Source organism: Girardinichthys multiradiatus, chromosome 20 (genome assembly GCF_021462225.1).
Source record: "Girardinichthys multiradiatus isolate DD_20200921_A chromosome 20, DD_fGirMul_XY1, whole genome shotgun sequence".
Taxonomy (NCBI): domain Eukaryota; kingdom Metazoa; phylum Chordata; class Actinopteri; order Cyprinodontiformes; family Goodeidae; genus Girardinichthys; species Girardinichthys multiradiatus.
In genome coordinates, this window is record NC_061812.1 from 15,887,758 (window position 1) to 15,899,648 (window position 11,891).

General features: G+C 38.8%; 1 protein-coding gene across 3 annotated transcripts in view; it reads right to left on the reverse strand.

The window, feature by feature from the left end:
• The window catches only part of LOC124857426 (rho GTPase-activating protein 40), a 33,208-nt gene extending 22,101 nt beyond the window's left edge, over positions 1 to 11,107 (reverse strand). Inside the window, exons 1-2 of one of the 3 annotated variants that reach the window (XM_047348684.1) lie at positions 10,912 to 11,107; positions 6,112 to 6,266 (exon numbers count right to left, since the gene is read on the reverse strand). Coding sequence is in view for 1 of the 3 variants with exons in the window: in XM_047348682.1 (XP_047204638.1) it covers positions 1,048 to 1,121 (74 nt within the window). In the remaining 2 variants the exon portion in view is untranslated. Of the gene's footprint in view, positions 1 to 1,047; positions 1,205 to 6,111; positions 6,267 to 10,911 lie in introns of those variants that run through there. The other 2 variants (XM_047348683.1, XM_047348682.1) reach the window with 2 other exon arrangements.
• Between the last annotated feature and the right edge of the window lie 784 nt (positions 11,108 to 11,891).

An 11,891-nucleotide genomic window follows, 5' to 3' on the forward strand; every position in this document is an offset into this window, starting at 1 on the left:
TACCAGAGCACTACCCCAAAACACTTTAATTTTTAATTTCAGAGAACAGCCATTCTACAAGGTATTGACTCAAGGGAGATTTTTTATGTGTAAAAAAACCCCAACAGAATCATGCACCAGTTTCTCTTAGTTTGTTACATTTAATCTCAATTAAACAAAATTGAGCTTTGTTGCTGTAACATGACAAACTGTAAATATGCCTAAGATATGTGAATGTTTTTGCAAGACACTGTACAACCTGGGAATGACCTCCCATGATATTGCTGCTGGAACGCAGTCTGAAGCTCGCTCATAATAAACGTATCAGTCCCTTCAATTTGTAGTCTGTCAGTAGACCCTGATTTGTGTATGAATTTTATCTAGAAGGACTTGGAAATATTTTGTAAGATCTGTAACAAATAAAGTCATGACAACACTGAGCTAAACTTCAAACTAAAATGCCAGGAGCTCTAGCAACAATATCAATGATATTGTACCCTAAACAATTAGCACAAGTTCCATTCTAACTTAAAAAAAGGACTACTGAAATGTCAGGGTGTTTAGGGATTGTTTCTAGTTGAATGGACCTTGCAGTAACACAAAGAATCAACAGGAAGCCATGGACTCAGAGAAGAATGGGCACATAAAGCAGTCTATCTTCATACTGGGGACTGTGAGAATAAACAGAAAGTAACCACAACAAACAGCTAATTTCAGGGCCTGCAATAAACAACCTGAAAAATGAGCTTGTTAAGCAGACCAAGATTCATGGATGAATTCCAAACAAAGCCATATAATTTTCAAAGAATTAAAAACACAAAAATAATATTAACAAAACACTTCTTATCATCCCTTGATAGCACATGTACAATCGAATTAATTATGTAAAAACCACTGACTAACTGACTTTTATGGATCAGGAGTGTGGAAGAATTTTTAAACATACTTGAAAAAAAGGTTTTTCAAACCTTAATAACAGGGACCTTGAAACCAAAGTACCACCCAAGTAATTGTTAATATATTGGCCATTAAACCACAGGACAACCTGGACAAAAAGCCTGATCCTACCTGGTTTTGCCCCGCCAGAGGGTTTTCCCTGTGAGCAGCAGCAGAGCCGCCGAGCCACTTTTCCCCCATGGCATCCTGCAGTTGTCCCCCCAGATTGCTGAGAACTGTAGGAAACAGCAGCTGCCTGCCCCTGGCAAGCTGTTTCCTTGTAATCTCTTCTATGTGCAAACACATTAGAACAAGGACAGTCTGCCTGTGCTGGCAAGCACGTGGCTATATCGCATCCTGAAGCAGGAAAGGAGGTCTACAAGGGTGCTGGAAAAAGGAGAGAAGTTGAGTGGCTGAGTTGATGATGGGCTGGGACCAACAGTGGGGAATACAGTTTTGTATCAATGACTGATATGGACAGCAGTGGAGATGGGAACTACCTAGATAGAACAGAAAGAGTAACGGTTGCAGCCCTTTCAGGACACCTTTCTAGGTTCCCTGACTACCTTTGTGTTTGCAGATCTATGCTCTACTGAGAGAAATATGTGTGAAACATACTTCTATATACACCTGAGCCTGTTACCAGAATCCAGTCAGGGTAAACTGAAGTTTTAAAAACTGACCAAGACACCAACATTTTCCATCATACCATTATTACGATTTAAAGGCCTTTTTAATGAGATGTCAAAGAAAGTGCTGAAGTGGCTGGCTGAAGGAATTTCACAGTTTTATCATGGTATGTACACAAACATTTAAAAAAAAATATAAGTGTAACATGATATAAATGCTTTTCTTTAAAACCGGAAAGCACCAATTATTCTTGCTGCCCCTAATTGAATTTAACATTGGTTGCTATAGATATATTAATCAAATTCCTAACATTTTAGTTTTTAGTTATTCATACGTAGACTTGAGAGAAATATACACCTGCTAAATTCGGCAGTTTTCTAACACTCTACTCTTTTCATAATAACACTGGGAGTGTATCTGTGAAGCTAAATTGGGGCCATAAAGTTTGTTCAAAAGAAAAACATTTGAACCTGAACAATTATTTTGAACCTCCCCCCAAAAAAATGTGAAACTGGAAAAAAAAAAAGTTCAAAACTACTTTTCAGAATCAAGTTTTTTTTTTTTCAAACTTGCAGATTTTTTTTCGGCTTCAAACTTTTGGCTCTGTTCTGGCGTGGGGGGGCGGGGCCTCAGATCACGGGGGTGCGGAGTCATGACTGACAGCTCAACACAGCAGCTGAACAACATATTCCCAGCTGTTGCATTCAGGGACCGTGGGAACTGGAATTATCTGTAATACATAATCAATATTCTATATATATGTGATTGGTTTTGAAAGATAACATGCTTCACCGATAAAAGCAGCTTACGTGTATACACGACGCGCATCTCAGAGGAGAAAATATGATCTTGACAGATTTGCACAACATTTTAAGTCCGTGTTGGAGATTTCCCATGCTCTCAACATAAAGCAAAAGAACCGCCAGACTAAGCGGCAGGAATGAAACCAGATGCAAAACGAGCCGGTACCAAATATCCTTGCATAATTAAGCCTGGACTTGTTTTCACATGGACTGGACTCGGATTTCGGTTTCTGGTGCATTTTTGATTAAAACGTGTTTGGTCTCCATTTAGTGAAGTGACTCACAGCCAGGGGCAAACTGGCATCCGGGGCAACCGGGGAAATCCCTGGTGGACCGCTGGCTTAGGCATTTCCTATTTTGTGAATGTTTAGTTTTTAATAACCGCCTTGCGCAGGGCCAGTGGTTCACTTCAGCCCGTGAACCACCGGCCCACCGCAGGGCGACATCAAGTACGCAAGAGGCGACAGTTTCTGGGGCGCTGATATTTTTCTGAACCATTGTGCCCTAAACTATGCCATATCTACCTGTTAAGGATAACCTTTATTTATATGACTCATAGCTGTTTTTCCTATTTATACCATAATGATATAAAGCATAAGTTCTAATGTTTCCTTTTTGTTACAATAGGATAAGAATGCTCATCGACACACATTACAAGGATAAATGGCCAAAGGTTTGTCATGAATGACCTGTGGCTGGGGCACTGGGTTTGATGGTGGAGCAGGCTGTAACTGGTTTGATTAGAATGCAGCAGCACACTTAAGGATGGACACCAGCTACTATACAACCTACCAGATAGACACCACAATGGTGACACATAGTCTACTGATAAACACTGAGGGAGGGAACATCCATTGCATCGGAGTGCCAGATATAAAACTACATGTGACCTTCTTTCGGGGCTCTTTGTTATCTTTACACAGACGGCGACGGTCCAAGACGAGCCTCAGCGCTGATCTCTGTAATCATTCCTCTGCCTAATTTAGATTAAAGGAGCTGAAAGTTAGAAACTGTTTGAGAGTCGTTCCTTTAAGAGTCAGCGTTAGATAGAGTATGTGATCGCTTCTGGGGACCAAGGATCGGAGAAACTCCGAGAGGTCTGACCCCCAACAGTCAGGCAGATCAACTCTGCTGCGCGCTGGCGAACAGCTGATCTGTAACACATGAACATGCGCTGCAGGGCGGCCAGCTGAGCTGACAATGACGAGCAGAGATCAGAAAAAAGCCCGGGCTCCACCGGGGATTTCCCCGGTTGCCCCGTATGCCAGTTTGCCCCTGGCTGTGAGTCACTTCACTAAATGGAGACCAAACACGTTTTAATCAAAAATGCACCAGAAACCGAAATCCGGGTCCAGTCCATGTGAAAACAAGTCCAGGCTTAATTATGCAAGGATATTTGGTACCGGCTCGTAGTTCGAAAAAAAAAACTTGAATCTGAAAAGTAGTTTTGAACTTGTTTTTTTCCAGTTTCACATTTTTTTCGGGGGAGGTTCAAAATAATTTTTCAGGTTCAAATTTTTTTCATTTGAGCAAACCTTTTGGCCCCAATTTAGCTTCATATATATCAAGCTGGTACTGCTGGGTGATAAGCCACAATGTGCTTAACAGAAATTCCAATCTAAGCTTGTCTTGTGTAGTTTTTAAAACAGCATTACTTTAATGCTAGTGTTAGTCATTTCCAAACAGCTGAATTTGTCTTGTAAGTGAGGGAAAAGTGTAGTGGTCGTCTTTTACCCAGCTGACTGCCAGTGTGCAGCAAGACAGGGGAAGGTGCGGCACCGTGTAACTCTTTGCTCCATACATTTGGAGAAATCATTGGTCAGTCTGACCTCTTATTAAAAGGAGTGATAAACCTCTGTTTGTCATCTTGGCACTATTCCCAGTGACCAGGTCAACACAGATTACATGGACCACACGGATGCCTCTTGGAAAGCTGCCATTCTCACCAACTCCATCAAGCCTAAACTAATTTACTACTTACTTAATACAAGGGCCCAATCCTAAATAATCTCTTTAACCACTTGGTTTAAACCCGATTTTATTTGCATTATATTGTTTCTCTTGGTGTTTTAGTAGTACATCTACAGGCAGAAGTAGTCTCCTTGATTTGTAGTCATTTCAATGCTGTACCTCCATTTTTAAGTAAAACTAGTCAATGATTCACGATACTATTATATAAAGGCATATTATTTTCTCCCCTTCTTCAAAATGTCAAAAGATTTGTTATGTCTTTTTTCTTAGATTTTCTCTGACTGTCCTTCCTGGCCTGGATTGCCGCTTCTGCCCTATTCTGTCAATCTTTCTCAGCTCACAAAGACGCTCAGAGGGAAAGGAGAGTGTAGAACATGAGGGCACATCCTCACGTGACCCTGCAGATGGTATGTGACAACCCGCCAAGTCTCGTGGCCCTGCTCATCCACCTCTTGGCCAGCAGGGCATTTGTGGAATTAAAGGAATGTAGAGTTGAACAAGACGCAACAGAGACCACAGAGAAGAGATCATATGATATCAAAGACAACTATAGTGTATTTAAAGAACTGGAAGGATGTGACCATAGCAGAAGACATATAACACCTTGAAAAATCATGTCCCCTTTAGATTTCTTGTTTTAGATTTTTTGTCACATATTTTTCAGATCATCAAACAAATTGTAATAATTTAAAAAGAAAGCTGAGTACATGTGGAGAAACATTTTTAAACAATCATTTACTTTATTAAGTCAAACAAAAGCTATCCAAACCAAACTGGCCCTATGTGAAAAAGTAATAGCACCTCAAACCTAATAACAACAACAACAACAACTGCCATCAAGTGTTTGCAATAATTTGCAAGAAGTATTCTACCTGAATTTAAAGGAATTTAGGCTCACTCTTTACTGATTTGTTTTAATTTAGTCACATTGGAGGGTTTTCAACCATGAGCTGTTTAAAGTCATGCTACGCCATCTCAATCAGATTTACGTCTAGGCATTGACTAGGCCACTGCAAAACCTGTTTCTGAGCCACTCAAAGGTGGACTTGCTCCTGTGCTTTGTATCACTGTCCTACATAACCGAGGTGTGCTTGAGCTTAAGGTAAAAAATGGATGGCCAGACATTACCCTTCATGATTTTCCATTAGAGAGCATTATTCATGGCTACATCAATTACAGCCAGCTGCTCAGGTCCTGAAGCAGGAAAGAAGCCCCCAAATTTTCCTCATTATTATTTGAAAACAGCTTTTTGTATTTACTCTGGTTATCCTATTTGAATTAAAATGTGTTTGATGATCTGAAACATCTAAGTGTGACAGAAAAAGCAAAAACAGAAGAAATCTGTTATGAGGCAAATACTTTTTAAAATTATTTTCAATATCAATTTTATGCTTTTTGCTTTTTATTTTTGTGATTTGGGCCAATAACTGCGGGTTTTAGTATTAACAGGAGTATTTAACACATGCATCAATCTAGAACATCAATGCATCTCAGAAAGAGGACAGCTGAACACCTCCAGATGGTGAATGGTGACACAGTGGAAATGATGACCGGATATCACTTTTTAGTCAAACTGCTGGGATGCACACATGCTCACACACATACAAAAACCCACTGAAACAGAGAAGGTGTGTAATGAACTAATACAATAATTCAGCTGATGCAAGAAAGCTTATTATTTAACAGCCAAATCAAACAAAAAATATTCCAAAATTGAATGTGTTGTGAATTCTTGAGTCAAGAACATGAGACGCTTGATGGTATGCACAAGACATTTCCGATGCATACGTACTTCAAGGTAAGGTACTTGAAGGTAACACTCAGTTGCTGGAAGTATTTTCAGGATCACGCCCACAATGATGTGCGTGTGTCCTAGAATCATTTTTTTACGACAGCAGAGTTTTGCACATTGATTCATTCATCCGGGCGATGTAGTTGAACCTGTTCCTGAAGCACAGAGCAAAAGTGTAATAAAGAGGAGCTTGCTTCATGTAGACAAATCAAATCCAATCTGAACGTGTTGCAACATAAAGCTCCTAAATTTTTATTTCATTTCAATAAATGTTATCAAACACTATGATCTGTGGTTGATGCCATTGAAACCTCCTGATATTCTCAGTTACAGTTTGGATTTCTTGTCGGATTGCAAAGTTATTCAGGCCTTGTTAGTTTGGAACTATAATAACACCCTTTGGTTTAGATAATAAACATTTTTTGTCTGATGGAATCAACTCCTATGTCAACATAAGACATGAGACGTGATTAGGAAATCATTTTGTTTTTAATGTTGAGCTTTACTAATTGCTCTATAATCACACAACCTTTAATTTAAGGCAGACACCCCGTCTACTTTTAAGGCTAGGCTTAAAAGTTTTCTTTTTGATAAAGCTTATAGTTAGAGTGGCTTAGGTTATCCTGAGCTATCTCTGTAGTTATGCTGCTATAGGCTTAGGCTGCTGGAGGACATAATGACCACTTTCAACCTCTTCGCTACATTCTCATACTACTCTCCAATTTTGCATTATTTGCTATTATTTCAGCTTCTAACTTTATGTTCTTTCTCTTTTCTCTTCCTAGAAGCTCCACCTGGCCTGACTCCGTGTCTACCTGTGACACCTTTCTGGAGGGGGGCATCGTCCAAGCTTCTGCTGGCAACAACTTAATGCTCACCTTCTACCGATGATACACTTGGCCCTGTCTTTTAGTGTTTAACCCTGTCTCTCGCCTAGACATAGCTACTGACTTTTACTGTGACTAACTCTATGTGCTCTCTTTCATACATTAACCTTGGAAACTGGCTCAGAGTTTATCTGTTCTTTCTTTCTAGGTGAAACGACTAAAGGAGCTATATCTATTAACATTTACTTTTCCTTCCCATAGAAAGGACTCCTGAATCTGTGCTTCTGTGTTGTTTTTCTGTCTCTGCTCTGTTCTCTCAAACCCCCAGTCGGTCGTGGCAGATTGCCGCTCACACTGAGCCCGGTTCTGCTGGAGGTTTCTTCCTGTTAAAAGGGAGTTTTTCCTCTCCACTGTCGCTACATGCATGCTCAGTATGAGGGATTGCTGCAAAGTCAACGCCAGTGACTGTCCACTGTCTCTACATGCTCATCCAGGAGGAGGGAATGCTGCAAGTCACTGACTGGATGCAATCTGCTGGGTTTCCTTAGATAGAAAAACGTTTTATCCAATTTGAATAATAACTGAATCTGACTGCACTGTTCAATTGTTAGGATTAATAGGAATGTATGTACCTGACTTAAAATCTATATGATTCGATTGAACTGACTTAGCCCATTTTAAAGTTACCCACCTTTCACACATTGCAACAGGAAACAACACTCTCCAATTATTTTTACCTCTGCCTTCCTCCCTCCCTGTTGGATGGAGTAAGGGGAGTCAGGTTTAGCCTAAACCGGCTCAGTTATGGTTCAGGCGCAAACACACCCTCCATTTCTGCTACCTGTGCGACCCCTTCTCTTTTCCAATGGTTATAATCAGTCTGACAGAGAGAGGTACCCCCAATCCTTGTGGTTTTTAGTATAACAATGGCCACCAGTGGGCTCTAGAGGGACAAACGTCATCAGTTTATTATTTTACTTAGTACCCCTACACATAGCCCATTCTAAAATGGCCAAACTCTAACACTCAGTTGTTTAATCTAACCTCCCCAACAACCCTGCACCATTCAAAACCCTTTGTGAAATGCCTTGAGATGACATGTGTTTTGAATTGGCGCTATATAAATAAAATGAATTGAATTGAACATTTAATTTACCAATAAAATCATGAAAATACATAGGGGGTGAGCATGTTCTCCCGAAACCCTACGCCTGCATGGTCATATCAACCATGACAAAAGACTGAAACAGGATCTGCTGTGTGTAACCATAATGCTTCATAGTGATTAGGACAAACTTAATCTGTCAACACCCTTTATGTGCCTTTAAAAAAAGCAATAGATCATACTCTGAATTCTTCTTTTCATTGTCTGTTTGTTTGTATTCTAGATGCCGTCTTTATGTTTAGATTTTACTGCATTATCAGATTTCAAATTAGTCTTAGGTAATAAATTGTATTATTTTATGCTATTTATTACTTTTTTTCTCTATCGTTTCGTAAATGTACCTTCGTCTTTACAATGCCGTCTTTTAACCATCATACTTCAACCACAATCTGACAACATATAGACACAAGGTAGTGTCAGCGTTTACTTGGTTATTCAATGAAAATTTGCTCGGAGGGGCATTATATGATGTATGAACTCCATACGCCACACCAGCTAAGGCAATTATTGGATACAAATTTAGTTCCATTTTATAGATACTAGAAAATATCTCAAATGTATATAAAAAAAAGAAACGAGTGAAACAAAGTTCCAGCAAATCTTATCAAAGCTGGCATTTATCTTTGCTTATTTACATCTAATAAACAATATTTGTTTAATGTATTTGTATATTTGTATTTTTGTGAAGTTCATGATGTCTAATAAATATAGATACTGATTTTTTTAGGGCTGCACATTTCTTGTCTTATCTATATTTTCAGACATTTCTAAAATGTCTTTGTTTCAAAATTTTGCTTCTAAAAGTCAAAACCAACTTGTTTGCTAATTCCCATTATGAATGTTTGCAGATTTTCAATTACTTGTACAAGCAGGACCTTTTTCTGTTTCACAAAGTGGGAATAAAGGTGTAATATGCCTCTGTTGTTTAGTTTTGTTAGGGAATTGTTCTTTTGTTATCTTAATAAAACACACCCTAAGAGCTCAACCGTGGGTGTGTGAATTGTGTTCTAATCGAGCAGGCATGGGTTTTCTGCTGGCATTTCTGTTTCTTGGTACAGTCCAAAAAACAAATCCATATTTGGTTAATTAGTAATTCTAAATGGCCCATAGATGTGTGTGTATTAATGGTTGTTATCCTTATGTTTTGGCCCTGTGATGGACTGGTGACTTGTCAAAGGTGTAGCCGCTCTCTCATCTATTGACATTTGATAATATGCACCATCGCCATGTAACTTTGAACAGGATTAAGGGTATAGAATATGGACAGAGGCAGTGGCTGTTCTTGCCAGAGTTGCGCCCATTGCAAGCCCGTCCTTCTGTGACCCACAAACAATCCAAGGTAGTTCATTCCTTAGTTTTAAGATTCGTGTTGCTTTACTCCTGTTGCATTACAGCCCAAATTCACTAGAGCATTTTTTTTGACAAGTATTTAAAACTAGAGACTGTCCAAATATCCTAAAAACCTTGTGAACCAAAAGCTGCGAAATTAGATACCAGCTTTAGTACATGGTATTCATTTTGTTCATTGCTTACACTGTGCACAACAATGTGGACCGCCTACTCCCAATTGACAGAATTTGTGAACAAGCAATGTAAAACTTCCTTGGAATGCAATTGGGAGATAAGTTTAAAAATTGTCAAGAGCTTGGGCCCCCCCAAGGCTACCTCCCTTATTATGCCCTGGGAATTGAGCCATATTGCCCATATCAAAAAGCCCCACTTACAGATGGATCTGTGAATCTGTCTCTGTTTTGCAAACAGATTGTTCCTTGCGTCAATTAAAACAAAAACAAGTGAGTCCACGTAAATAATTTTCGAGTATCACAGAAGCTGCCCAGCTGAGCTTTGCAGGGCTTAAGCTATTAATGACAGCTGGGGAACCTTCTCCTCTCGTGTCACATGGAGTTAAAGTGGATTACAACAACCTTGGTGATTTGCAGTGACTTTTGTTGTTTTGTAGCACACACCCTTTGGCCTCTCGGTTTATCAAAACTGTATGCAGTTTTTTAGTAAATGGTTACCATTTTTCAGGTCAGAAGTAAACTGTGGGTTAAGAAATATTAGGTGAAAGGTCAAATTAATTTAGAAATTATTGCTAACAGCATTTATAATTACTTAAAATTTGGCAAAATTGGATATATGCAGTATTGTGGTTGCTAAGGTATTTAATGTTGTCATTATAGCCTTGCTTATTTAGGTTATTAGGCACATTTGTATATTTCAAATAGTGATATTATCAGGTCAAAACTTTCTGCCAGGGAAATTTTTTCAAATGAAAATTGCTTAGCTACTACCTAAAACAAATAAAAATGGAAAACATTGGCAGCTTAAAAAATGGTGAATTGATTCCTTTTATTTCAGTATAAATATTTAAAAAGTTTTATTTTTTCCTTGCAAACATATTAAAGCACAGGCTGTTGTTAACATTTAAATTTGGCATTTATGGTTACGTACCCAAAAAACACATTGCAATGAGAGTTAAAACTGATATCTTATTATAACAAATATAATACAATACGTTTCGTGCTGCTGACCGCACTCACTCCTGCTAAGGTGCACGTGCAGACGCAATAAAAGCCCCTAGCAACAAATCGTTACACCTTAGCAACCACAAACGCCAAGGGAGCAGTACAATGAGTAACGGTAAAATTAGCCTAAAAACAAGAACATTTCGTTCATCTTAAAATACAGTCAACTAGTAGAACAGCATGCCAGTTTAAAATAATAATTGAATGCTTTTAATAAACTCTGTAACGCGTACACATTGACAAATAGCAACAAAAAGCTTCAATATGGCAGCTTACTTACATGGAAAAACACCGTCTTCCCACACGGCGAGTGAGGGCTCGACTGAGCGTGAAGTGAAACGTTTTCCATGAGGTTTAACAACAGCAACGAGTCCTGCTGATAGTCCTGACAACAGCCAGATGGACGTGAGAGATGAGAAAGCTTGCTTCTCTCCGCCAACATCTCCTTATCCCACTCGCCTTTAAGTCTGACGTCAGAACGCCGGGCTCCTCGGCAACATTCATCTTATTGTAAAGCCTACACTACAGTCTGGCAAAAATATTGCAGAATTTATGTAATCTTCCTTACAATAAATACATTTTCAAAATCACGGAGAGCTGCTAAAGTATCTAGTTTTTCACATTTGGTCATGTTAAAACAAAAACTAATGTACATTATCAGAATTTTAGATGGTAGAACTATACAAAGTAGTGCACAATTGTGAAACTAAAATGAAAATCCAATGTGGCTCATGGTGGTGGCAGCATTATGCTGTGGGAATGTTTTTCTAAACCAGGGACAGGGAAGCTGGTTAGAGTTGACAAAAATATGGTTACAGCTAAATAGAGGGTAGTGAAAAGAGGTCACTCTATTTAGATTTTTAGTTGTAAAAGAAAAAAATATAAACATATTTATTATTTCCATTGACTTCAGACATTTGCATCACTTTGTGTTGCTCATAAACAATATGTGGTTTTAATGTCACAAAACATGAAAACTGTCAAAGTGCAAGAACACTTCTGAGAGGCATTTCATTCAATTCAATTCAATTCAAAAATACTTTATTAATCCCAAAGGGAAATTAAATGTTGTTATAGCTCATATTATGAAGGTTTCCTCAAAGAGCCGTTGTAGATGCTGATGGCTGTGGGCAGGAAGGATCTCCTGTAGCGCTCCGTCTTACAGCAGATCTGAAGAAGCCTCTGACTGAAGACACTCTGTTGTTGTAGGACAGTCTCATGAAGAGGATGCTCAAGGTTCTCCATAATGTTCTTCATTTT